We start from the raw sequence: 27,402 nt of genomic DNA on the forward strand, positions 1-27,402 counted from the left end.
TCACAGTGCGTGTACATGTGTGAGATAAAGAGATTTAACGTTAAACAACAAAAAATGTATAGCAAATGAGTGGAGATTAATTCGTTAGTCCCTAATATATTTTAGCTTCTCTTATCATTAGTTTAAAAAAGAAGCTCTGTTTTACTTGTGAGTAACTTAATTGTATTAAAATACTTTGTAAGGTATTTTTTTAATACAAGCAAAGTGTTGTAGAAAAACTAAATTGACATTTAAGAAGAAATGTGTCTACGAACAGCACCTGAATGCAGCGTACGGGGCGGGACTTGGCGTTTGAACGTACAGCGGGGAAACGGAACAGTCAATTGTGTTTTTGTTAGCGAAGTTCTGTCTGATAGAGACAGTTTAACTCCACTAAAATGTCTTATTCCACACAGTATTAGGGATTCTTGATTTCATTACGAAGGACTGCGCAATAACTTAACATCCTTGTTTTGTAAGTATGGCAACTGTTTAATACGGCAGCCAACTTTAACAAAAGCTAGCTAGCGTTAGCGTCGCAACATTTTGACGAGTGCAGGGCCAGTAACGTGTCAGCTATCAGCCAACATTAATGTTAACTTTAGATAGCTAACATTACTGTTAGATAGCTAGCATTAACACGTTACAGCTTGAGCCACACGAGCACGGTTATGCGGAGAGCAGATCACTGTTTGCACGTCAAGTAACAATGGTTGCTATCCTATTCATAACAGGGAGATCCGTGTGACAGCAAGATGCCTATCCGAGCATATTGCACAATTTGCTCCGATTTCTTCGATCACTCCAGAGATGTCGCTGCCATCCACTGCGGACACACTTTCCACTATGAATGGTAACCTGATATAGAAATGTAAATCTTCAGCACTCACATTTCTGACACGTTATAAATGACCAATTGTTCCCTTTCCTCTCTCTTATCAGCCTTCTCCAGTGGTTTCAGACAGCCCCGACAAAAACCTGTCCACAATGTAGAAAACAGGTACAGTACTTAAAGGGCAACTATTATATAGCATTTTCAGGATAATACTTGCATTTTGTGTTTGTAATAGAACATGTTTACATGCTTTAATGTTTAAAAAATTATTTTTTTTTTCTTATACTGCCCATGGCTGCTGCATCTGTATGAGCACCTGTCTCTTTAATCCCTCCTCCCGAAAAAGCCCAGTCTGCTCTGATTGGCCAGCACGCTTCTTGGAAACTCCGGTGCCTCCATGTTTCGCTAGCTAGCTAGTTGAAGCTGGACCTACTGTAACGGAGTATATAGCAAGACTTTGTACCATGAAAAATCACCAATAAAATCTTCTAAACCAAATATTACACAACACTACTGTCCCAGCAGTAAAGTGAACAGAATTTGGGAAGAAATTACCAGCATTGGCCAAGATTACAGCTATGTCGCGTTAGCATGTAGATACTTAATAGTTAGCAGTATGCTAACGTTACATTGTAGTGGAATGAAGCAGCACTTTAAAGGCTTCTGAACCGAACACTACCCAATCGGACATGTTTCAGCAGTAATTCAACCCAGAATTTAACAACATTGGCAGCCCAGATGACATTGTTTATTGTCGTTAGCCATGTAGCTACTATTGTTAGCAGTGGACACTAATAGAATATAGCAGACATTTCTACAGTCAAAATAGCAAATATATAAAGACTTTTAAACCAAATACTAGCTACATCAAAAGAAATGTTTCAGAAGTAATGTGACCCAGAATTGGGGAGGATTTAACGACACTGGCAGCCAAGATGACATATTTTACTGCCGTTAGCATGTAGCTACATGCAACAATGTTAACACCGCAGTGTCTTAAAAAAGATAATACTCCAGTAACTGCCTACTTGGAGCAGATGACCAATCATAGCAGGCCGGATTAGAGTTGCGTAACACTTAGTGAGAAAACTGTTGCAACCAAAGTGTTCAGAATAATTGGAAATCTGAACGTTTTAGCTCACAGGGATTTGTCTAAAATACGTTTACCTCATTAGTTGAATTTGGCCACGTTTAACATCAAAATCCAACATTATAACATTGTAGATATGACAGAAAACACGGAAAAGCATAATATGTCTCCTTTAACACTTCCACACACCACCAAACAGAAGAAAAACATCAACTTAAATACCGTTGTGCTCTGTGTGTAGGTCAGCACCAGACACATTATCAGCAAGCTGTTCTTTGACATTGGTGGAGAGGAGGAGAGCACAGCAGACCCTGAGTGCTTGCAGGTACCAAACTTATATCAGAAACAAGATATCAGTGTTGACAAATGCTTTAGATAGTCATTCTTGTCATTACATCATCTGGATTTGATTTGTTTTTGTTTTTTATTTGTGTTTTTCCCTTAGAATGATCTTGATCGAATGAAGGCACTTTTAAGCTCTAAAGGTAAGAAACTTAACATTGTTGTGATGCTTGCTTGGTAATAGTCTACTGCACTAGTTCACCGTCCATCTGATCAATATGTAGAGCGAGACTGGCGGGATAAACAGAAGCTGGTGGACAGTTTGAAGGACACTGTGGACAAGCAGAGGAGAGACCTGGACAATGTACGGAAAGAGATTATGGAAAAGGAGATGCTCTGTTCTGCCCTCAGAGTAAGCTGACTGACTCCATCATTTAAGCCCATTTTTGTGTTCCGACTCATCGATTATTGTCTCTGCAATGCCCTTCTGTTTATTTGTATAATTGTTAATGACAGAAACAGATGACATACCTGGAGACGCAACAGAATGAAACTCAGGCTGCCAAGGAGGAAGCCCGGAGACTCAGGACCAAAATGAAAACCTTTGAAAGGTATCTGAAGTCATATAAGTACTGTCATATTTTGTCATTTGAATATACAAGCAAGGAAATAATTAATTGTTCATTTCCCTCAGCTAGAGCAGTCAGATAAGTTCAAACAAAGGAACCATTTAAGGTTACTTCACAACAATGTATTGACTTAGTCTAGTATGATCATATTCTATCCACAAGCTGTGTTTGTGTTTTCCTTTTTTATTGAAAAAGAAAGTCATGCTGTGCACTAACACTGCTGGTGTGGCCCCAGCCTGGACATGTTGTTGCAGGGCCAGAGAGCAGAGGTGGAGTCCATGATCACAGATATGGGTGTCAGCCAGGCGGCAGTGGAGCAACTCTCAATCTACTGCATCTCGCTCAAAAAGTAAGGAGCCCAAGAGCTGCTGATCAGTGTCAGTCATTTTCACACTACTTCGTTTAGAGCTTCAGTCCTAATGAATGCAACTTCCCCCTCGTCACTCACTATCCCTTACTTTCTTAGAGAGTATGATAATCTTAAAGGAAGCCTGAAGTCTTCGAATGACATGTGTGAGAAGCTGAAGAGAGAAGTGCTCACCTCAAACAACAAGGTAACTTTATGTCACTAAGTCACCACACCCAAAGGAATCAATTCTTGAATGTGGAATCTCTAAGTCAAAGGGTTCTTTGTGTCATTTTAGTTACTCAAAGCCACAGTGGAGGTGAATCAGACCAAAGAGGACATGAAGTCCCTGCAGAACGATCTGGCCAACGCTGACAAAGAGATCTCTGTAAGGCAAATCCACCAAATATGCCATTACTTTCAATATCGGAGAAAGCCATGGTTGTGATTCCTGCATGTATGTCTGTCCACAGAGTCTGAAGAAGAAAGTGGAGTTTCTTCAGAGGACTCTGAGCACCCCGACACGGACAAATGAAGCCCTCAGTCGGCTCGTCTTTGAAAGGTGTGTCACTCAGTCACTAGACTGAAATCTACCCTTGCTTCGATTTGACATAAACCATGTGTGATTTACCGATGAGGTTTCTGTGCCCATCTTTCAGCCCGGCCCCAATGGAGCTGAAGCAGCCTCGTCTCCACCAGCCTGCAGATAGCAAGGATATTGACCTCAACATGACTTACGACGTCCCTACGCCAGAGGATGTGGCCAAGAAGCCAATGCAGTTCCAATCCAAGAAGATGCGGCTTGATCCAGCAACGTAGGTTTAATGTAGCTCATTGTGGGATCTCTTCTGAGTTTGGTTGTGGTAGCTGCTGCTGTCTGAGCTACTTGTTCATAATTTTGTTTTTTAAAATCTGGTACTGAAGAATTAAAGTGATGGTTCGAAGTAATTTCACCCTAGGGTCCTTTGCACCACGACCTCGAGCCAAACACCCCTTCAGAAGCTTTTTTCAGCTGGGTCGAACATTAACACGAGTTAGCATGATCAGCTGAATAGCTTAGTGCAGGCGCTAATGGATCCAACTTTGTATCTCGTTAATGATCCCACTAATAATGCCCGAAATGATACAAAACTTCTACACTAGTACACATAGGTTATGTACTCATAAAACAATGGATTGGAAAGTTTGTAAGTACACCAGGAGTTTATTTAAATAACACTTGCCTGCTGGCTTCTGCTCTCTGCTGCTACCAGCAGTAAGACGAGTGCTTAGGGACGTCTACAAATTACAACACCGAAAAAGAGATACAACAAAAATATTTATTAATTAAACTTATTTTTTAAAAGTAAGTGCTGTAGTAGCAGGAGACAAGTTATAATTGAGGTAAGTTTGGAGACATGACCTTATTTAATCATTAAATTAATAAATATTTTTGTTGTATCTCTTTTCGGTGTTGTAATTTGTAGACGTCCCTAAGCACTCGTCTTACTGCCGGTAGCAGCAACAGCAGAGAGCAGAAGCCAGCAGGCAAGTGTTATTTAAATAAACTCCTGGTGTACTTACAAACTTTCAAATCCATTGTTTTATGAGTTTGGTATCATTTTGGGCATTATTAGTGGGGTCATTTATGAGATACACAGTTGGATCCATTAGCGCCTGCGCTAAGCTATTCAGCTGATCACACTAACTCGTCCAATGTTAGACCAAGCTGAAAAAAGCTTCTGGAGGGTTGTTTGGCTTGAGGTCAAGGTGCAAAGGACCCTAGGCTGAAATTACTCTGACCCATCACTTTAAGTAGAAGTGCATTAATAGTGTAAAATGTTTTATTTTTCAGGTTGTCCAAACACAGCGAGAAAAGTTCATCTCTAAGCAAGGTACCTTTTCTAAATGTCACTCAATAAGGTCAATTTATTAAATTAGTTGCACATGTCTCAAAATATGTTTTCTTACCTCAGGCTCGAGATGAGGATGGATCCATGGATCCTTTTTTGAGGAACTCCCTCCTCTTCAGAAAAAAGACTTTCGGTAGCATGTTGGACCCTCAGAGGAAGCCCGGAGTTGTACGTACAACCCAACAATCTCCTGCACTTTAGGTTGAATGTGTTAATGTGGTTTTTTTTAAGGGGTTGATAAAAGAAAATGTTTCTTGTTTCAGGTGAAAAGTGGTTACGATGGTTTAGGAGGACGTACTAAATTCATCCAACCTGTATCCTTTTTTTCCCTATGTGGAATGTATATGTGTCTTTTCTGATTTGACTTACATTCATTTGATTGATGATGGTGGAGCGGTTTACCTGTTTGGTGTTCAAACTATTCATCTGTGTCGAGGCTTACCTCTACTGGATTGTTAGCCCAAATAAATTGCCTATTTATGATGCAGTGTGCTCTTCAGCAAAATTTAAAGCTGCACTCAATTTATATTTTTATATAAGATTTTTTTATATTATGTTATACCTACTGTACACAACCTGCCCGGCACAAAAAAAAGCAGACTAACTAGTGAACACAGTGGAGCATTTTGCTGCTAAAGAGCCAGATATTTTTCTCAGGAGTTGGAGATCAAACCAGAGTTTAAATATTGGACTTTAAGTGTATTTGTCAGATAGTCATGAACAAGACCAATGTTAATGTTGCTAACACGTTTCCCATAACAACTTTAGAAAGTAAGAATGTGTCAGTGTTGTGTTCTAACTACTGATCCCATTTGGCGAAAAGAAAAGAATGCAGCTTTAATTCAAAAAAATGCATTTGGACAGTATTCGTTTTAGACATTTTTAGTTATCAGAGAATAGTTGTGGAAAAAGTCATATAAAAATAAAAAAGTCAAATATTCATATCAGAACCATTAGGGTAAACTCAGGTGCAGCTTGACTCCGGATACGCGAAGAAGGTTTGGAGACTTTGATGACTTACACAGAAGCATTTAATGAATCTTATTGGCGCCGTAACACGAATGCTTACCTAAATCATGAATTCAAACACCTCAACACTGACTGAAAACAATGGCAGCCTGACCATACTGTGCGTGATCTAATTCCAGGGACCATGGGAGATACACAGGCCAAATCCTTTTGCTATCGTACAGCTGCTCAGTCTCCCTCAACTTTGAAGACCCAGAGTTAACCTACAGCCTGTTCTACAAAGGTTGTGATAAAGTGCTTCCAAACTGAACATTTAGGCTTTAACCTGTGACTTGAATGTGATCTAGGGTACTACTTGTTTCAATTTAGCAAAATTCTACCACAAGAACATGATTAGGACAGGGGAAAAAAGCAGCCCGTATGTAAACTGCATCATTCTTTAACCAAGCACTCCACTCCAGTCTCCTTTATCAGAGATTCGCCCGCTGATGAAAGCTAAAAGGAAAAAGGTAACCAGGCCTCAACCCAAGATTGCAACTTGCCTGACTCTGGACGGCTTCCTCGAGTAAATGTGGAGCTCTTCTTCCATGGATGCGGAGTCTAAGGTCAGAACGCTGTAGCTGTGTGAGGTAGCATGTTTGTGCTGCTCTGGCACACAGAACCAGCCTGGCAGCGGTTCTGCCGCTCAGCACCAAACAGGACTCTCGGAATTAACTTTACCTAAAAGTAGTAACTGACCTCCCACTTAACGACGGATGCTGAGTTTTGGTGACATCAGCAAACCTGCTGTACATTTTTTTTTTTTTTTTGTTGACTCTGACTTGTTTGTGGAGACTGTGTCTTGACCAGCCTTTGCGTTGGAGCCTATTCTTGTTGTCATGTGCGTGTCTGTATGCGTGAGACAAACCGACTTATTTGCGGACCATTCAAATGTCAGTGCTCTGTATTATGTCACTGATAATCACTGATGCATCTGTTGGCTATACCCGTCTTGTGAAACACCTTCATGTGGATATATACTTTAGGTATTATTTTATTTTTAGCTTCACTGGTCCTGCTAAATGTAAACCAACTCAAATAATAAACAATATTTTTTTATTAAGGTTTGTGTGGGGTCTACAAACAATTCCCTCTCGACTGTTCTTTTATTCAGAACATTTCACTGAGGTGTGCTCTCCTGCAGAGGGCAGTACAGTGTTTTCTCACGTAAGGGGCATGAATCTCAGCCCTCATGCACTGTGAGAAAAAAAAATGTTCTGCTCGTAGTAAATGCTTAATCCATTTGTATTAAAAAAGGCTTCGCCAGTACAGTAGGAAATCCTCAAGAAAAACGTTATTTAAAACCCCTTCGGTAAAACCTGAGTTGTGCATTATGATCAAGTAACAAAAAGTACACTGCAAATCATATCCTGGCAAATGCGGGACTGTTGGTAATTTTAGGAGTTGCCTCATTAAATGAATTATGTGTACAGAAATGAGTACTTGTAGTGATGGAGGACTTTGAATGGCACAAAATCAATCCATTGCAACTGATGACGTGAAGCTTTCTGACACGGTTCCCATTTATGAACAAAACCGTAGCTTGTCATGTTGCCTTACAGGCTGGCCTTCGAGGAGATTGCTTGATATTTTTGACAAACAATATGGGGAAATGCCAAACATTGTTTTCCACTGCAGAGCAGTAAAAGTACCAGGTAGAACATAAATATCCTGCTCATTATCACTTGTATCCTGTTTGCACCCATGGACTTACCATTTCCACAATGAAAATCAGCTTTTATCGTAATAATTGCATACGCAACTTAATTTAAATAACATGCTTTGTATTAGTGATTGGACATTGAATGATTCTACTATGGGTGATTATGATAAAGTTGGTCATTATAGCTGCCCGGGGGACTTTATCAGAAATAGTAACAGGACATGGTGGTGTATTCTAAAAGCTTGTTCCTTCCAGTGCAATCAGAAGAGAACATCACAACACCCCGTACAAACAATATCTCAAATTGTTCATGTACACATAAAACACAATTCATGCAGTGCTTTTGGAGCCAGTAAACAACGCTTCATTGACCCCAAGGGATACCACATACTATACATTTACATCTTCCTGTAGGGCAAAGGTCGGCATTTAAACTTAACTTCTTTTTTTCCTAAACAGCATTTCCCAGGGAAAGTTAAAACTAACAATACCTCCTCAGTCAAGTTGAGGTGCATATGTGGATGTTACAAAAGAAGAAAAAAATCTTAAGCCAGTCCATTTCAGGACAGCTCAATGTCCTTCCACTTCTTGTTTAAGTGTACTAAAAAGCTGTCCATTTTAAGTGTTAGCATTTCGGTTTCCTTTTGTGTTTTCTTCTTCCAGTTTCAGAAGATCTGAGTTACCTAAATTAATGTAAAAAGAAACAACATCCAAGAACGTCTTTGCTGGTTTTTCAATCCCCAGTAAAGGGGAAGAAAAGACAATCCAGCCGAAGCTAAAGTAAAAAAAAGTAATTGCTGATTTATTTTTTTATCAGGCGTCTCAGTGAGTGCTTGTGACATTAGAAGATGAAAACATGGACCCAGTTTTATTTGTTTCACTGTGATCTGTCTGGCACGATCTTGGACTCTCCGTTTGACTTCTGGGACAGATTCGTGGACACGGTGGCTGCCTGCGCCACGGCTTTGAAGCTGCGCTTTCTCTTCTGGACGTTCTGCTCCGGGTGGAAGATGATGACGTAGACCTTGGGGATGTAGAGCATGCCCAGGGATACGGTGGCGCTCAGGCTCATGGACACGGTCAGGGTGGTGGTCTGGATGAACATCTGCAACAGAGCCACGGAAGGTCAGAATGATCCTTACTAAGGCTGAGCCATTAATCGTTTTCAAATCGAAATCGCGATTTGAAAGAATGTGATTAGCTAGTCGTTAAGACCGCGATTAATCAAATGTGCAACATTTAGTTGAATGTTTGGTTTAACGTTTTTTATTCCTCTTTCTATAATAACTATTTTACTGTTTTTTCAAAGGTAATGCTGGGATAGTGTTACACATCACAGATTGTTTATGGAAATGTCCTATTGTCAGTGGATTTTTTATTATTACTTTTATTAACATGATTGTAGAAGGTGCCATATGTAGATGCTGCTATTGAACTGAGGCATATAAGAAACGTTTACAGGAAAGTACTGATATTTTTTATTATAACTTTAGCTTTTGTGATAAATGTTATGTGTGTGACTAAGCATGGGACATTAACCATGCTTATTAAAAGGAAAAAAATACATATTTCTGGCAATTCATATTTTTGTTCTCATCCTTGCATAAGAATATAGAGCCTTTTTGATGTGTTCTCATGTTATAATGCTCCATTAGCATTTTATCTACACGGTGAATATTAAACTTTAGCTAAACCTTTTTTTTTTTTAACTCCAATCGAATCGTAACTACAATATCTGGCAGAAAAAAATCATTCAGCCCTAATCCCCACACACACACACACACACACACACACACACACACACACACACACACACACACACACACACCCCACGGTCACAGCTACTCAAATTATCGATTCATATCTGCTCATTATCCGTCCGTCCGTGTGCATTTAATATTTGAGTATATCATCTTGCACATGTTCATCTTATGTTACCTTATAGGTTGTCACAATGCAGTCTTAACCAATTTCGTCTCAAAGCACAGGAGGCAGTGTTTTACCCCTGATAAATTATATATAACCTGGTATATGTAGTCAGGAAATGAGGCTCTATTTATGGGCTGACATGTCTACTCCTCGCTGCTTTACCTCTTAATGCAAATCCAACAGTAATAATGAGAAGTGGCTTCTCCTGAGATCTGCCTCTAATAAATTATGAACTCATTCAAGCAAAATGTACAAGTCATGAATAAATCAAGCCATATGTTCCATAAATAAGCAATATTTGTGCCATAAATAAGTCATACATTCTACTATCCTCAGCAGCAGCACACCTCCTGGTATCTCACAAGCTGATGTCCATACAGTATAATTTCCTTTATCATCTCTGCCGTGCTTTTCATCAGTTTCTTTTAGTGACCTCTCCATTTGTAAAAGGAGCTGTGGTGATTGTATTCATGTGTTTGGCCCGAGGCCAGCCGAGAGACTGGCTCAGGAACAGTTAACGGATGTTCCGTATGTAAATACAGACATCAAGCAGGTAAATCATCTCCTACATGTGGTTAGTCTTACGTAGGATGGGAGGATAACAGAAACTATTTCCATGAGCCAGACAAAAGTTAGTGTCTATATTTAGCTATTTTTCTAAGTGGTGATTAATTGAATCAGATGGCTGAATTGGTCTACGAGGGGTCTCTACCGTCCCTCAGCTCATCTGACCTCCTTTCTTTCCCTCCCGTCCTTTTCTTAATTCACTTCATTTCCATACGGAGGAGGTGAAAAGACTTTGAAAGCACCTCAGGCTTTAATTCTTTCAGCCTGACTGATTCATAATACCGCTCTCTATTAGTCAAAGCGTATCTCTATTTTTCCAAAAGCCTCATACTTTGTGACGGCAGAAATAGCCCACAAGCTAAATTAAACTCACAGTACAGTGGAGGAAGGATGTCCTGTGAGTACAGCAGGAAGTAAATAGGATATGACAGGCAACAAACTCAGATTTCACTTTGAACATCTGTGGGATTAATTTACTCTTACTATTAGTGTGTTGTGTATTTCATACAAATAATGTTTGGATTTGCCTGATTATTTAAAATAGGAGCCACAGAAAAGAGCCTCAGAGAAAATTGAATTTCCCCAAGAGGGATTAATAAAGTACTTCTTTTTCTTAAGTGACTGTGACAAAATGAATGTACTGATATTCATTTGACCATTAATTGTATAACAAAATGAGAGACTAACATTTACAAAAGAATCTATTAACTGATCAATTAATAGATTATACCATAAAGAAAATAATGATCTCATTATAATTGCACAAATGGCTGAATGAATGAGAATTAATTTGTACCATCTTAAAAGTTGATTATGTAGACGTGTGGTAATTCAATTCAATTTTATTTATAGTATCAAATCATAACAGAGTTATCTTGAGACACTTTACAGATAGAGTAGGTCTAGACCACACTCTATAAATTCCAAAGCCCCAACAATTCCAGTAATTCTCTCAAGAGCAAGCATTAGCAGTGGCTGTTGTGACAGTGGCGAGGAAAAACTCCCTTTTAGGTAGAAACCTCGGCAGACCCAGACTCTTGGTAGGCGGTGTCTGACGGGGCCGGATGGGGGTGTGATGAACAGTGGCAAATAGTAGTCACATTAAAGATAATGGAACAGTGACTTCGAAAGTAGTCGTGGAAGTTCATGTCATAGCAGGGCGCATCGTGTCATACTGAGTAGTGCAGTCTCCAATACCGGATCCTGACTACTCTGTGCGTATGAACATCACAGCAGGGCGTTGCGGGATGTAACGTGGCGCTGCAGAGAATGGGTGGATGCGGCGGACGCAGCAGGATGCGGCCGGGCATTGCAGGGAATCGCAGAGCAGGTAACACTGCCAAACATGCAGGTGATGAGAGCTATTGTTTTATTCAACAGCAGAAAAGCACGTACGTAAGTGTTGGCACAGCGAGGCCTCAGAGTGCCCTGCTATGTGTGATAAAACACCAACTGGTGAGTCCAAATGAAAACTGAGAAAAGATTCCTTTCTTTTTTAAAACATTGCCAAAAAAATATTTCCTGTTTTCAGCCCCTTAAAGGTGCTGTAGGTAGGATTGCGAAGATCCAGGACTTAGCCAAAAAATTTGAACATCGACAACTTCTCAGTCCCTCCCCCCCGTTTCTGCTAAAGCCCAAAACGGTCTCCTAAGCCCCTCCCCCCAGAAGGGAGAATTAATGCATGTGCATGAGCAGTGTTTGACACGCACTTATGCCGCGTTCTATTTACCTCGAACTCGGATTTTCCGAGGTCAAAATCGGAAAAAACTCGGGTTTGACGTCATTCCCAGCACCGGCTTCTGAGTCCCCCGGCCCTGATTGGTGCATCTGAACAGGGAGCTGTGGGGTTTGGCAAATCGCACTACAAACTGTAGGTGGTGCCAGAGGAGCCGGATTTATTTTTTTAATTACCTGCTTCATGTAGTTCTACTCGAACATAGGGTCAGTTTCAGCAAATATGACAGAAAGTTAGTTTTATAAGTCTTACCTACTGCACCTTTAAAATGTAAATATTTGCTGCTCTTCTTGATCTTATATGATAGTAGACAGAGTATTTCTGTATTTTTAACTGCTGGCGGGATAAAGTTATTTGAAAACACCATATTATACTTTGAGAAATTGCGATTGGCTTTTTTCACTATCCTCTGACATTTTATAAATACATCGATAAATTGGGAAAATAATCTGCAAATTAATTGATGCTTTTATTTGTGTAGCATTGTATTTTTTTTAAGCAATATCACTATAAAAATACAATATTACAATACACATCCTGCGTTGTACAAAATATACTTAAAGTATCCAACATAAAAGTATTGTTGTATAAAAACAGTGTATGTTATTAACACATGATATATGTTATATTATTGGATAGTTAGTACTGATATAATAATGTATAATTTAATGGTTTAATTGGCTGAGGTGGAGCTAACTACTTTATATACTGTTGGGTAGTTCAGTCTGTAAATACATCATATTTTAGAAGTTGATCATGTTTTGTATTTCATCTAAGTAATTTCCTTGTGAAATGTAGTGGAGTAGAAGTATAAAGCAGTATAAAAAATTTACTACTACTACTAAAGTACTCCAGTAAAGTACAAGCGGTTGGTAATGCCTATAAAAATGTTAGATTTCCCACCTTCTCCGTAGACTGCGCTGTTCCAAAGAAGATAGGTACAAAGGCCAGCCAGATGATGCAGGTCGTGTACATGGTGAAGCCGATGGGTTTGGCCTCGTTGAAGGTCTCAGGAACTCCTCTGCTCTTGATAGCGTACACAGTGCAGGTGATCATCAGTACGATACTGTAGCTCAGACACAAGATGAGGGACAGGTCGGACATGTCACACTTAAGGACTCCGCGGGCAAACTCTGGGTTTGGGGGCTTCTGCTCCTCGTAGTCGATGATGGTGTGAGGGGGCATCACACCAAACCAGATGAACACCCCGAGTAACTGCAGAGAAAGGAGCGTTAGTCAAGACTGCTACAAAGAATCTAGGTGATGTGTCTGTCAAAGAAGCATCAACATGCATACCTGCACTGAGATGAGTATAAAGGTGATAATAAGCTGAGAGGTGGGACTGATGAATTTCGGGGGCGTGACTGACTTCTTCCCCTGCTCGAAGATGCGGTAGATGCGGTTGGTCTTGGTGAGCATGGCAGAGTAGCTGATGCTCATGCCGAGCCCCAGCAGCAGCCTGCGGAAGGCGCACACGGCCACACTGGGCTCAGCTATCATGAGGAAGGTGATGAGGTAGATGAGGAAGATGCCCGTCAGCAACACGTAACTGAGCTCTCTGCCGGAGGCCCGAACGATGGGCGTGTCGTTGAAGCGGATGAAGGTGACGATGACTCCGGTGGTGGCCAGGATGCCCAGGATGGCCAGGAAGACGGGGATGATGGCCCAGGGAGAGCTCCACTCCAGCTTGACGATGGGCGTGATCCGGCAGCCTGTGCGGTTCTTTAAGGGCCTCATGTCGAAGGGGCACATGTCGCAGGAGAACTCATCCAGCAGGTACTGGTAGCCATCGCAGAGCTCGCAGTGCCAGCAGCAGGGAACACCCTTCACCATCTTTTTCCTCTCTCCAGACTCACAGGGGAAACTGCATACCGACTCAGGGATATTACGATCACCACCTGACCACTGCATCTCCTCCGGCTAGGGTGGATGTACAAACAAACAAACCTCTTACTACTTGAAATATGCTGCTGCCATTAAACTAGACAGACACTGTCGGGCCCAATTTCCCACAAATATGTCGTCCCCGACTAATTCTAGAATTGGCCGGAATTTTAGCACACTGGTTGTCATTTCATGTGCAGTTTGAGTAGGGTCAAGAGTCACAACGCCTGATATATTGATATAATGATCAGGCTTCCGGATGATGAATTGGATATCTGATCAGAAATTAACAGCTGTCAAAAGATCCGTTATCCACCGTGTGGTAGTGTTAATAATAATAATAAGAAGAAGAATAATAAGAATACATTTTATTTAAAGGCGCCTTTCCTCGGCACTCAAGGACACCGTACAGGGATACATAAGACATTTAAAAGCAGCAAAAAAAATAGTAGTAATAATAAATAAAATAGAATCATGATGTGGCAGAAAATGTGGTCTTGAGACTGCTGTGATATAAAACTGCACTAGAACTGAACTGCATCTCCATATTTGGAATTGTCAGTGGATTTAACCAACGTTAACGGGTTCACGTCGATGAATTCTTTACAAATAGTTTGACATTTTAGGAAAATTTGCTTTCTTGCTGAGAGTAAGCTGAGGAGATTAGTGCCATTGTCATGTCTGTATGCTAACTATGCAGCTAGAGCCAGCAGCTAGTAAGCTTATCTTAGCATAAAGACTGGAAACAAGGAAACCGCTAGCCTGACTCTTGCTAATTCCAGGAAGTTACTGCACCTGGTCAGGAAACAGTCTGGCACATAACCAACCGTAAAACCACAACGTGGCATTTTGTTAGTTAAGAGGGCATTTGAGGTGCTGGCAGGCAGATTTTGTTACCTTTGGACAGAGCTAGACTAGCTGTTTTCCCTGGTTTCCCATCTTCATGCTAAGCTAAGTTAACTGGCAGCTGGCTCTAACTACATGATTAGCATGGACATGAGAGTGGTATCAATCTTCTCAAAATGTAGAACTTTTAGTAGAAGTTGAAGTAGTACCTCAAATGGAACAAAACCAAATATTTACATTGAGACGAAGGTGGTTGGTCCACTGGCCGATAACCTTGTAGCCGGGGTTGCTCACATTAGACAGTTGGTACTGGAAAATGTCGTAACGACCAGGAGCGTCTCCATTCTCATTGAACATCACTCCAGTTCCTGCGCTGCCTGTTTGATTGAGACAGTTTAAATGACCTGTGTGCTATCAAAAAAAGAAGAAGAAGTGAGTCAAAGGGGAGGAGGAATTCAAGCTCTCTAAGCTGGAAATATGCACCCCCATCTTTAGTGGCAGAGAAAACACCCACACTCTGTTGAATACAGCTTCTGTTGGTTTTCTTCAGTCTTGGGCAATCATGTGAAAGCTGAGTGCAGGATGCTCTTTAGTAAAGGCTCTCCTCCGCACGTACAGTCTTTCAGTGCACTCTGCTCTGTTGCCCTAACGTGATTGAATGTTCCTCTCAGGTCCCTGCAGGCGCTCCATCAGAAAATCTTTCATACAAGCCAAGGTCATCCAGCAAGATGAGAGCAGTAAATAGGATGCTTTCATAGAACATTTTTTTTGTGTTTATTTTCCAAACTGTGACTTTTTTTTATGAAAGACGTGGATGAAAAGCGGGAGCGTTGTGTATAGGGAAGAGCGAGGAGGCAGCCCTAGGGAGGAAGGGACGTGCTTTAAAGAAACGTGCTGTGTTCTGTAGCTAGGTACATTAGCAGAAACAACTCAAGGCTTCCGACTTCATGCTGACCTCCCTTCTACAGTTTTCGTTTTTAAATGTGCTTCTTTTAAAACCTCTGCAGTGTCAGGGAGCAGCAGTGGAAAAGCAACATATTTGCCACTTAGGGTTTCACATCCAGTTTGATGAAGGAAAATAAACTTTTTTGAATCCAAATCATCACACATTGCATGAGAAAGGAGAAGGAAAAAAAAACTAGGGATACACCACCGTTTGTTGAAATAGGGCTTATCACAGTCTCCCCCAGCTGTAGATAGGTGAGCGAACGCATTTTTTGTGCATGCATCGTTTTAGTCCGGTGCAACACCAGCAGCGCCGCCGCTAGTTAGCTTAGCGTAGTGAATGGAATCCTATGTTGCCGGTTAGCATGTTGTGAGTAAAAGTGAGCCAACAAAAGACAAAAAAAATAACCTAATTACTTGCACTCAGATAAAAAAATGTGTTGGCCCACCCACCTATCTACAGCCAGGGGAGACCGTGATAAGCCCTATTTCAACAAATGGTGGCGTATTCTTTTAAAGTCAAAAGCTCACCATTGAAGTTGACAGAGTGAATGTATTGGAGCAGCATCTGTCCTTCCACAGGGTCCATCTTCTCGCAGACACCCATGGAGCCGGGACACAGGTCCATGTGCATGCTGTGTAAGGCGTGGGCCATGGCGTACACAGCATCAATCACAAACTGCACTTTGCCCTCCTGTTCGTACTGAGAGTGTTGACTGATTCTTTCCTCACCTGACAGATGGCAAAAGCGTTATAAGATGAAGAGTCAAAACTGCTCACAAACACAGAACTAAGATCAATTTAAAATTTCATTTTCAAGGATTTCCCCTGTACATTAAACTGTAGTATTCTTACCTGTACATTTTCTTCTACCAAGTTCATACTTTATGCCAGGGCGTGTAAGTTTGCACTTGAAGTCGTCCTCCCAGAATTCTGCAAACCAGATGTTTCTTCTGTTGTTTTCTAGAGATCTTGAAGTGAAGTACTGGTCGAACCCTGTATTATTTCACAAACCAGACCCCATTTAATGTTTCATGAAAATGTCATGCATGCTTTGAAACCACTGCACTCTGATTGTTATCAGTATACCAATAATCCTGTTGTGCTGAAATCAGTAAATAAATACAATTCTTTTCACAATGGTTGTGACTCATTTTATTTAATGACATTGTGAAAATATCACTATCAGATTATCAAAACATCAATGATTTCCTTTATTTGTTGCATTAGTATTAGACTAATCTATTAGTGTCAAATGTTGCAGGCTATTGTAGATATTCCTATTTCATCCTTTGTTTAGGGTTAGATGTAATATTTATGATTTAATAAATTTGCCCTACCATCAATAGAGGCTCTTTTGGGCAGGATGGTGACAGCGCCCTCAGCCACATCCTCCTGGTCTTGAATGGGGGAGTTTTTGGCTCCCCAGCTGTCGGAGCCAACAAACAGAAAGTGGCCTGTCAGGTTGGCCTTTTTGGCACTCTGCAACACCCGTCTGAAAGAGAACAGATCGTACTTCATCACACACTTTCCACTTTAATTCTCTGCTGGGGACCAAGTGTGATTATCAAACCGAATTTTTGACAATTAAATATAAAACACTCATCATCTGGCTGATTTCCTTTCTCTAATATGACGGGCAGTAGGATTGTGCAATTAATTGAAATTTTAATCATGATTATGATTTCGGCTCCTAATGATCACAAAAACAAAGTAATCGAGAAAAACTATTATTTTGCACATTACGTTTTGAAGATTAACTCTTATGGTGTTCTGAATGAAAAAAAAAAGTATTAATGGAAATTTCACAGTTTTAGGTGTTTTCACTGTTGATTTGTTTAACTGTGTCTAGGTTTTTAAAGTTCAATAATTGCAACATATTTCCAAAAGACAATGAGTAACTTTTTTAAATAATCGTGATTTCAATATTGACCAAAATAATTGTGATTATGATTTTTAACGTGCAGCAGAGCTTGACTCACTTGATGTCATCCTCATTTGCAAAGATGATGACCCCACGAGCATTAGAGGTCTCCATCAGCCTCTTGATGATCTTCTCAAACTCCCCTGGTCTGGGCTCTCTGGGAATCTTTATGGACTGTGCAATACACAGCCCACCTGTGTCAGAGATATTGGAAATGCATTGGCTTTGCTGTACATCCCAGTTTTCTCCCCTCACTGCACAGTTAAATAAGTATGTATATAATACTTATAAATAATACCATAACTGAAACATTAAAAAGTGAATTATCTATTACTAAAAGGACAAAATACAATATAGTGACATTACTTAGATATTCATGTTTCCCTTCTCATCAGCCTAATTAGCAAATGTTAGCATGCTAATACGCTAAACTAAGATAGTTGACATGGTAAACATTATATCTGCTTAGCATCAGCCTTGTCATTGTGAGCATGTTGGTGTCACTACCCGATGTGAGTCGAGTGCAGATGTGAGTTGCGCATGCTCAGATTTAAACGGTTTACGGCATAACGCCCGGATCCAAGCAAGGTGGACGCATCTGTGTCATAGTGAAATCCATAAAATAATAAACTTTTCTCATTACAAACAATAACAGAAGATGGAAATCATTTCAAAAACATTTTAGCTATCTATGATTGTTTGATTGCTAACGTTAGCTCAAAACGGCATTCGTGACAGCCTTTGTTGAGTTTGATTGCTAACTTGTAGCCAGCAGTGAACGAACTTCGTTATGTAGGTCCATTTTTATTGTATTGACATTACAGAAGTCTCTCGTTAGCAGGTTCTTGTGGGCTACTTCAGCCTCTAATCTAGAACTGACATCAGGGATCATGCCGTGAAAATGTGATGCCTTACGCTAAATAATAAATTACTGCTATGTTATGTACCTATGCGTCATTGTCGCAAAGTGAGGCATGCACAACTCACATCTGCACTCGAGTCACATCTGGTAGTGACGTTGGCCTGCTGATGTTAGCATTTAGCTCAAAGCACCACAATACAGCCTCTCAGAGCTAACATGGCTGTAGAATATTAGTTTCTAGATGAATAGCTTCGGACCTAAGCTTAATAATTCTGTAAACCAGGTATAGTAAATTATTACATTGAGTAATACCAATAAATACTACACTACTAAGAGTCTACAGCCACACTAGCAGCTTTGAGACATGGTAATGTCAGCATGAAGACTTGGTAATGTCAGCATGCAATGCTAACATGCTGATGTTTAGCAGGTAGGCTATCATGTTGACCATGTTCACCGACTTAGTTTAGCCTGTTGGCTTGCTAACATTTAGTGCTATTTAGCACCATCTGGATCAACGGAAGTGCATTTCCAAGATAAAGCCTGACGTGGCTCACGTGCAGGATGCCCGCTCTCTGTCTGTGTATTTGTTCTCAAAATCCCTTCGCTATGGGAAACGGCAACAGCTTTCGAGTTAGCAAGCCACATGCCGAAAACGGCAAGTTTTGAAATAAAATTGGTTTTGCAACAAGACGGGCCTGCTTGGTTCTTTTGGGGGATTGTTAATATTTACAAAGAATGTCTTTACAGCATTTACTATCTAACTGGGATGTTTTGAGACTGATACACTGGTGAAAGCAAATTATATTTAACCACATATCCTGCTAATTTAAATAGCTCACGTTACTGTATTTGATTAACTGTTTTTTGTGAACAACTTCATTTCATATTGTATGTGGCGTTTTCTTATGCGGGGTGCAAATGTTGCACCAAAACAAGTTCCTTCCTAAGACTATTTTGCAGAGCCACCATCGCTGCCCTTATTCCACAGCACTGTGGAGATAATTAGCACTAAACACAAATTATAGATGGAGCTGATGGGAATGTTAGTTTTGCAGGAAGTGGTCATAAACAAAAATGATGGAAATTTAATGTTTACCTTGTGAGGGTGTTAGATGAAAAGTCAGGAGTTGACCAAAGTTATTAGCTACAATTCATTCTGAGGGTACCAAATTTTCGTTCATCGAATAATAATAATAATAATAATAATAATAATAATAATATTAATAATAATAGAGGCGTACTCAAAACCACAAATGTAAACTTCATAGTGGCACTAGGGGAAAGGTCAGGGGATTAGGATCCTCTGGGGGCCACAACCGTGGCTGCTGTCAACTGTCCAGCATTGTCAATTATTTATATGCAGTGTGTGTAGGATACTAACTGAATACTGAAACCTGAACCCTAGTAACATCATTGAGCTTTTAAACCCATATGAGGTAGTGACTTCTGTTTGCCCTGTTAGTTCTTCTGTATTAAAGGATTTGTGTTTCCTATTTTAGACTTTTAATGAGTGAGAACAACACGTCTTGTTAAATGAGTAATTGTCCCAGCAGGGAATTCACATTCATACAGCCAAACACAAAACCTGCTTCTCTGGATATCTGGAGGAAGGCGTCTACACCGCTCTCTCCATAGTTGCCCTCGGAGGCCAGCGTGGAGACGTAGTTCCAGCCCATGGCTTTGACTATGTCCACCATGGCCTGGGCCTGGTAGGAGTCAGGAGGCACCACACGGGAGAAGAACTCGTAGCGGCTCTTGTCACTCAGCTCTGGGGCAGTGGAGGCATAGCTGATCTGGGGGATCTGAGACACAAGGATGGGTCAGTGATGACGAAAGAGTCAAGGGGAAAACATGAGCAGCACAATTAGGCAAATATTGTATACCAAAGATTTAAAAAAGGACTAGAAGAGGCAGTGAACCATATCAGAGGATGATGCACCACTGAATCACAAGACACAACCTTAAAACTAAATGGACGCCTTCCAAGTTAATACTAACAAGTTGTAGTAGATTATAATCCCAAAATTGGACTATCATAGAGAGCGATCATCTCTTGAACAGCCTGTGTTCTCAGTAATTCTCAGAACTGAGGCAACTTCACTGTGCCCAGAGCTGGTCTGTGATAAGGATGTGGACAACGTGAAATACAGATGGTAGGAACCACAGCTGTAAAAGCATTTGTTTGGGAGGAAAAAATGATGAGAAGATTAATTTACTGGTGTGCTACTTCTTTAATGACACAGTTTATGTCGACAGCCTCAACCCTGACCCTGCTAATGCTGGTCTCCCAGCGTGGCTTAACGCTGGGCCCTCTGGAGCGGACGAGCAGAGAAAGGTAGACACAAGGGGGTAGTGAAGGGAGAAGGAGAGAGGAGCGAGATAACCATTTCACAGATTATCTGGAAGGATTATAGGGGTTTTAGTCAAATTACGTTAAGCACAGAGGGAGAGACAGAGATCAAGAGACTAGAAAAAGGTTAGCATTTCTCAGCTGTAAGCCATACAATATATTTAATTCTGATGGCCACATGCAGCTTCAATTTGCTGCTGTGTGTTAACCCTGTCAAGCTCAAACTTACTGGTCGCCCTCCATTTTACTGACCACATCCTCAACCAGGTGTGAACTTTCTCCAAAACAACATTATTCTTTCATTGTGTTTAACACGTTCTTTAAGTGACATGTGACATCAGTGTCCAAACAAGACTGTGTCAGCAAGGAGGTTATTTGTATTTGTAATAAACAAGACAAAACGTAATCCTCTCCAAAATAATCCCATAGAAGCATCTGCACCAATTCACTTTCTTAAATCAATGAGCCATATCAGTAACATAAGTATCCACTCCTAACTATCAGTAAGTGATTGAAACTGTCCAAGATATTCCAGAACCAAGCCAAGAAAATATGATTGTGGTTTAGCCCTGACTTAAGTCTCTGGTTAAACTTCACTAACTAGAAACAGAAGTGTTTGCAGGCACAAGATAAAGATGTTATGACAAACATGAATTTTTTTGTGACCGTCAAGAGAATTGATACTTAATACATTGCAACATTACAAATAGGCCTACAACTAAAACTTATTGTATAATGTTAATTTAGCCTATAGATATAGTTTTTATTATTATTATTATTGTTTAGTCTATGAAATGTCAGAAAAAGGAAAAAATGTCCAAATACCAAAGTTTTCGGTTGCTCTATTTGTGAGACCATTGGTTCAAAACCTAAAGATATTCAATTTACAGCAGCAAATCCTCAAATTTAAAATGCTGTAATAGTAATCAGTTAATAATTTGTCTTAACTGGTAATTTCTTAAAGGTTTTATAAGAAAATACCTCGTCTGAATATACTGTTGAAATTACAAGCTGACATTTTTTTGGAGTAAAATTCAAATATAATAATAATAATAATAATATAATATGATACACACCATAAATTATACATTATATTATATAAAATGCCATACTCCTACAATACAGTTTTCACTTATTGCAAAAAAGAAATAGGCAACATAAAACAGCATGTGTGGTAGCTTCCGCTGTGGCTAAGAGCAGATGTCAACGTATAGTGAACATCAGTCTAGAAGTATCCGCGGCGCGGAGAGCAGCACATATGGAAAGTAGGAGGAAACATACCATCATCGAGGCTACAAGTTGCTGTTATCCTAGAACCAATGTCATCCCCCTGCCCTGATGCTCTATTTTCAGCCCAGGGTCCTGAGCTGCTGAGAGGGGCTTAGTGGAGGGTGGGATCTATAATTCTGTAGTTAACATCTGCCCTGTATGCAGGCTACCCTTTCTTGGCTCTCAAATCAACAATCCTCCTTACTATAAAGAATGCAGTACCAGTGGCTGGGTTAACTCACTTGGTAGAGCAGGAGCACATATATAGAGGTTTACTCCTCGACGCAGCGGCCGCAGGTTTGACTCCAACCTGTGGCCCTTTGCTGCATGTCATTCCCCATCTCTCTCCCCTTTCATGTCTTCATATGTCCTGAGGAAATAAAGGCCTAAAATGCCCACAAAAAAAAAATCTTAAAAAAAAATAGAATGCCGTACCAAGTAAGAAAAATCTGCTTTCAGTTTTTTTTAATGAAAAACAAATTTGGTCAATTTGACCCTGATTAGTGTTGATTTTTAGACATTTCTAGATTCCTGGCAGACAAGGTCAGTAAATCATGAAATAATGTGGGATTTACACAGACTGAGTGTCCTATCGCTATAAGCAGTGTAATCACTTGTCAAAGGTCAATTATCTGTAAAAGAAGGAAAAAAAACTACAATGACCACATAACACAGATTAACCTGTGGTGGCCACCCATGAGAATGGATTCAAAATCCAATGAAGAAGAGACTCAGTCAAGAGTCAAAATCATAATAAGGTTTGAAACTCCATACGTGAAATGCAATTAAACCTCAGTCACCATGTTCATGCTGCAGAATGAAGACTAAACTTAACTAGAAAATGCAATCCCTGCAGAAAATGCGTGTTATTACTGAATAGCTAAATTGCTAAAGCTAAACTGGATTAATAGCTTAAATCTGTAAGAAGTTGAAGTAGTGAGAATAGTTGGTGGGAATTGTTTTAATTGGTATGAATTTCATTGACAACACTGAAGTAAAAAAAAGATGTGGAATGCTAAAGCTAAACTGGATGGTAACACTTTACTTGAAGGTATCTTTAAAAGTTGAATAATAACCATATTGTATGAAAGTTGTAGGTGTTACAACAGTGGCACAGCAGTAGCAAGCGAGCGACACATTATTGGGAACGTATTGATATAAAATGTATGTGGAAAATAAAAAAATGTGGGCATATCAGCGATTCAAAAAAGTGGTTCGCTGTGCCTTTGCGTGGAAATGTCAAGGATGTTTAACATGGGCATCGAATCAAGGAAGATTTGGAACTGTTGTCATTTGGAAGCTCACCGAGCAAAATGTATAAGTCCTATTGCTTAAACGAACACACAATAGACAAGCATACCTACGTTTTGATGTATGTATGTTGTATGACAAGGAAAAATTGTGGGTGTGAGATCAAGTTATAGAGAAGGGGCTAAGATGATTTTTTTTAAGGCTCCGTGCTCTAGCAATGACATCACCCACTGTAAGTCACGCAATACACACCCATTAGAAAACTTCCTAAAAGGAACACTAAACTTAAACTTAGTTTTCACAAAAACTGTTAAAGATATCAAACTGCTGAGATAGAGCCTAATAGCTGATTGGTGATTGTAGTAAATGGTTTAAAGTTTTATTGGTGTCTGTAGGTGAAAGTATGAAGTAGGAGATATATTTGGAAGTAGAAGAGGATTTGAAGCCTGCTCTCATTGACTTTAATTGTAAAAAAAAAAAAAAAAAATTAAAAAGCTTAATATTTTTAAAAAGTATAAATAGCAGAACAAATGTTGAAGAAGTCCCATCATGTGCTTAACCATTTTTGATATTTTAATGTTTTTTGTAGCTGAACGTATGCAGAAGTTAGAGGTAACCAAAGAAAGTTGAAGAATGGGATAACAATACTGTGAATGCTGCTGAATCAGCATTCACACGACGGCCGATTCATCATCTAAGAGTGGATAAAGTGATTAAATGAATAAGACTGTCGTGTGCTCCTGCACATTTTAACTAGATCAGCAGTGAGCTAATTTAACAGTATGAGCACGAACAAGTAAGTTCTATTAAAATAGAATCATTAGCTAGTTTGAGCCATACGTCTATATCAGTATGTCTGTGTTTGTATGTTCAGACACGTGATAAGTAGGCCTACACTGTCTGAGCACAGCTGGTCACTGATATCACTAAACGATGTTCAAAACTAAACATCCAAATATATAAGTAGTATCTCTATAGTTTGAAGGTCATTGACTAACTGTTTTGGCTTGTGATGCCTTAAATTGATGCAATGCCACTTGTGACCCCTAATCACTTATTTCATTTGAAAGGTTTTTGAGAAGTGAAAGCATCCAAGATATGTGTACTTTTTTTTTTTTTTAAGCTTTATGGCAGATGTATGGTATTCCTGCCAGACACAGAATAGAGAGACAGGAGACACATGGCTATAATCAAACTGGTAATGGTTCAGTTATGTGGTACATGTCTTAACCATGCAACCAACAGGATGTATTTAGAAATTAAAATGTATAAATAACTGAAAATATAAGGTTTTCCTTGTTAAAGCATAACTTTTAATTATTGACCTTAATTATCTTTGGGCCCCTCAGATTTATCTGGGGCCAATTCTGGGATCCTAACCCTCAGGTTGGGAGCCACTGCTTTAACTCACATGCTACTATTTTTTCCTTTGTGAATAGATTAAAAATCCAGTAAGGGATAATGACTTTCACCTGGATTCACCACATCAGCTTACTTACTGAAAGAGGAACTGTCCCAAATATTTAGCCCTTTCAGTGTTTAATGAAGAGAGATGGGGAAAACTCACTGAAAACAATCTGAGCACATTGGCCACCATGATGGACACCGAGCTGCCAGACGCCCCAATCACCCCGACCACCCTCTCTGGTTTGGGGATGATGGGAGGCTCTCCATTTGAGCAGCGCACATCTGAGGTGTCCTTCTGGATGAGGGCCTGGACAAAGGTGAGCGACTGCTCTAGGGCGTAGGTGTCTCTGGAGCAGGTGTCCAAGATCCGGGCCCCCAGAGTGATGTTAGGCAGAAGGTCTGGGTCGCTGTTTATCTGGTCCAAGGCATAAAGCATGGCCTCCAATCGATGGATCCCCTTTTCTCTCTTGATCTCCCCGCAGGGCACACCAGCAGGCCCCCGAGAGTGCACCGGGAACAGCCCGCCCAAGGTGATGTCACCCTCAATTTTGATGGACTGGGGTTGGGTGCCCTGCTGGGCCCAAGAGCCCGGGCTGACACCCAACAGGAGCACCCATATCAGCTGAAGCCATGTTTGGTATGTGAAAGGTGAACTGAGCCAGCAGCACCGATGGGATGAGCGGGCCTCTGATGTCATCATGATGACCAGCAGAGGTACTGACAGGACCAGGCCACTCCCTCTACCTTTGACACCTGAGGGCAGTCAGAGAGGTCTGATTAACATCCCATCATAATGATCAATATGAAGCAAACGGCTACAAACTGTCAAACTACTATTGCTGTTCATCTACCTGGTTCTTTGGGTTTATATAAGTTTGGTCGGTCACATCAGTGAAGCTATGTGACTGTGTTAAATATTTAAATACAACGTGCATTTTTAATGGTTACAACCTAAAATGAAACATTTTCTGATTCACATTGTCTTTTTTGTATGACAGGTTTGGTATCGTAGGAGACTTAAGATCTTAAATACAGTTTTGTGTTTTTTGAACATTGCATGTTAATGCTAAAATGATCCATATCAGATAACGAAATGTATAAATGCAGAGAGCCCACTAGAAGATTGTTAAAAAAGAAAAAAAAGACAGTTAAATTGAATCTGCTTTTCATGTTTATGCTGCGATCTGTTTTGGTGCATTAGATCCAAACTAAGAAAATGTATATATAAAGCTATATATGTACACACCATTTAAATAAATCTGCAGCTGAGGAGAAGAGTTTACACGGCATGCAGGATAACAGAGTAAATATTGGAAGCTTTTATCAGAGAGCTGAGAGCTGATGATGGAAAGCACTATAAATTCTGCAAAACAGAAAACATCAACTGAACTGTTGGAGCAGTTTGCTTTTATCAGCCTGACGATCATTGACCAAAACCACAGTGAACTGGGCTAAACATCCACCAGACTGTAAAAGTAAATCAATAAGAGTGTAAATATGTTTAATGTTTCCAGCAGAATTTGGACACTAGAAAATATTTATTATGGGGTAACTTAATTTTAGTTAAATAAATACTAAATACTACATTATTTTAGTATTAAATCCAAATTTCTAACATAAATTAAATCAAAATAACAGTTTCAAGGCTCTTTCAAATTGCATTACATACTTATATTCATATTTAAACTCATTTATGATGTCAAATCTTTTTTTTTTCTGCAGTGTGCTTGTCAAGTTGAATTCATAGAAATTAGGTAACTGGAAAGAGTCTCGAAATAAGAGCATAAAGTAAATGTGCATAAATCACACAGCGGTTGCAGACATTTTATTTCTTTTGAAAATACCATTAAGGTAACCTGCAAGAAAAAACATTTCTTCATGTAAAGGAACTTCTTACCCGTCCATTCTTCATTGACCAGTCTTGATTTTATCCATCACATGTGCTATTCCAAACCGGCCTTCATCCATGGTCCGAAATGTGATTATTTATCTAGAGGCAAGGCTTTGCTCTCCTCACCAAAAGTAAATCCTCTGTCATCTCAGACAGCCGCTCTGCACTCTCAAAAATAACCACAACACTAAAAACAATGGTGTAAAAAAGGAAGCAGTTGTGATTTATAAAGACTATATGAACACACTGACTTTTGAGGCGTCAGGGTACAGTATCATTGCAGAATTACAGAAAAGTGGAGGAAAAGCACAACATTACAGCGGTGAGATTCTACAAATCACTGCCAAATCCCTTAAAAGCTCTCTCTCTCTCTCCTTTTTCCTCTGTGTGCATCTCTGTCCAGGCACTCCACTATCTCTCTCTCTCTCTCTCTCTCTCTCTTTCTGTTGAACTCTCCTTGCTCGTTCTCTCAGTGCACTAATGGCCACAGATTGGGATTATCATACATGCGTAAATGAAGAAAGCACTAGGTGGACTAGCCCACTTCGTCTTTTTTTTCAAACAGCTGAACCAAATGCAGAGCCCCCCCCCCCCCAGCATGATGGAACTCACTTTGAGAGATTAGATGAGCAGCGATTTGATTCATACTCTCGCGCACACACACACACACACACACACACACACACACACACACACACACACACACTCTCTGTCTCTCTCTCTCTGTCTCTCTCTGTCTCTCTCTCTCTCTTCACACACCTGTCAACACTGGCACAATGGTGGAGAATATCAGAGCAGAGAATAGGTTTCTGCAC

At 40.1% G+C, this 27,402-nt stretch overlaps 2 protein-coding genes across 3 annotated transcripts; one reads left to right on the forward strand and one right to left on the reverse strand.

Moving 5' to 3' along the window:
• Positions 1–279: 279 nt before the first annotated feature.
• LOC120557474 (TRAF-interacting protein) lies at positions 280–8,767 on the forward strand. 2 transcript variants are annotated; one of them, XM_039797831.1, is made up of 17 exons: positions 280–454; positions 714–832; positions 922–979; positions 2,146–2,229; positions 2,350–2,389; positions 2,471–2,598; positions 2,703–2,797; positions 3,051–3,164; positions 3,282–3,369; positions 3,460–3,549; positions 3,635–3,723; positions 3,821–3,976; positions 4,996–5,035; positions 5,117–5,221; positions 5,317–5,367; positions 6,484–6,627; positions 8,656–8,767. In XM_039797831.1, the coding sequence occupies exons 2-16, from the start codon at positions 735–737 to the stop codon at positions 6,589–6,591; spliced, it is 1,344 nt and encodes a 447-aa protein (XP_039653765.1). In that variant the 5' UTR covers positions 280–454; positions 714–734; the 3' UTR covers positions 6,592–6,627; positions 8,656–8,767. The 2 variants fall into 2 exon arrangements, with proteins under 2 accessions (XP_039653765.1, XP_039653764.1); XM_039797830.1 differs by lacking the exon at positions 8,656–8,767 and having other exon boundaries at positions 6,484–7,124.
• On the reverse strand, positions 7,291–27,091 carry grm6b (glutamate receptor, metabotropic 6b). The gene is made up of 11 exons (XM_039797829.1): positions 26,594–27,091; positions 24,857–25,449; positions 20,005–20,221; positions 17,613–17,748; positions 16,971–17,125; positions 16,486–16,626; positions 16,162–16,362; positions 14,923–15,062; positions 13,252–13,875; positions 12,859–13,170; positions 7,291–8,829 (listed from the first exon to the last, which is right to left on the reverse strand). Exons 2-11 carry the CDS (start codon positions 25,394–25,396, stop codon positions 8,602–8,604), a joined length of 2,694 nt encoding a protein of 897 aa, XP_039653763.1. The 5' UTR covers positions 25,397–25,449; positions 26,594–27,091; the 3' UTR covers positions 7,291–8,601.
• Positions 27,092–27,402: the final 311 nt, after the last annotated feature.

This window comes from Perca fluviatilis, chromosome 4 (assembly GCF_010015445.1).
Source record: "Perca fluviatilis chromosome 4, GENO_Pfluv_1.0, whole genome shotgun sequence".
Lineage (NCBI taxonomy): Eukaryota > Metazoa > Chordata > Actinopteri > Perciformes > Percidae > Perca > Perca fluviatilis.

What these genes read in the sequence shown, in the direction of transcription:
- grm6b (XM_039797829.1), bottom strand. Translation starts at nt 25,396, where the DNA reads ATGATGACATCAGAGGCCCGCTCATCCCATCGGTGCTGCTGGCTCAGT. An exon ending in TTATACTCATCTCAGTGCAG is followed by an intron (nt 13,171 to 13,251) that starts GTATGCATGTTG and finishes CTTTCTCTGCAG; the next exon opens with TTACTCGGGGTGTTCATCTG. An exon ending in CAGCGCAGTCTACGGAGAAG is followed by an intron (nt 8,830 to 12,858) that starts GTGGGAAATCTA and finishes GCTCTGTTGCAG; the next exon opens with ATGTTCATCCAGACCACCAC.
- LOC120557474 (XM_039797831.1), top strand. Translation starts at nt 735, where the DNA reads ATGCCTATCCGAGCATATTGCACAATTTGCTCCGATTTCTTCGATCAC. An exon ending in ACGCTGACAAAGAGATCTCT is followed by an intron (nt 3,550 to 3,634) that starts GTAAGGCAAATC and finishes GTCTGTCCACAG; the next exon opens with AGTCTGAAGAAGAAAGTGGA. An exon ending in ATGCGGCTTGATCCAGCAAC is followed by an intron (nt 3,977 to 4,995) that starts GTAGGTTTAATG and finishes TTTATTTTTCAG; the next exon opens with GTTGTCCAAACACAGCGAGA.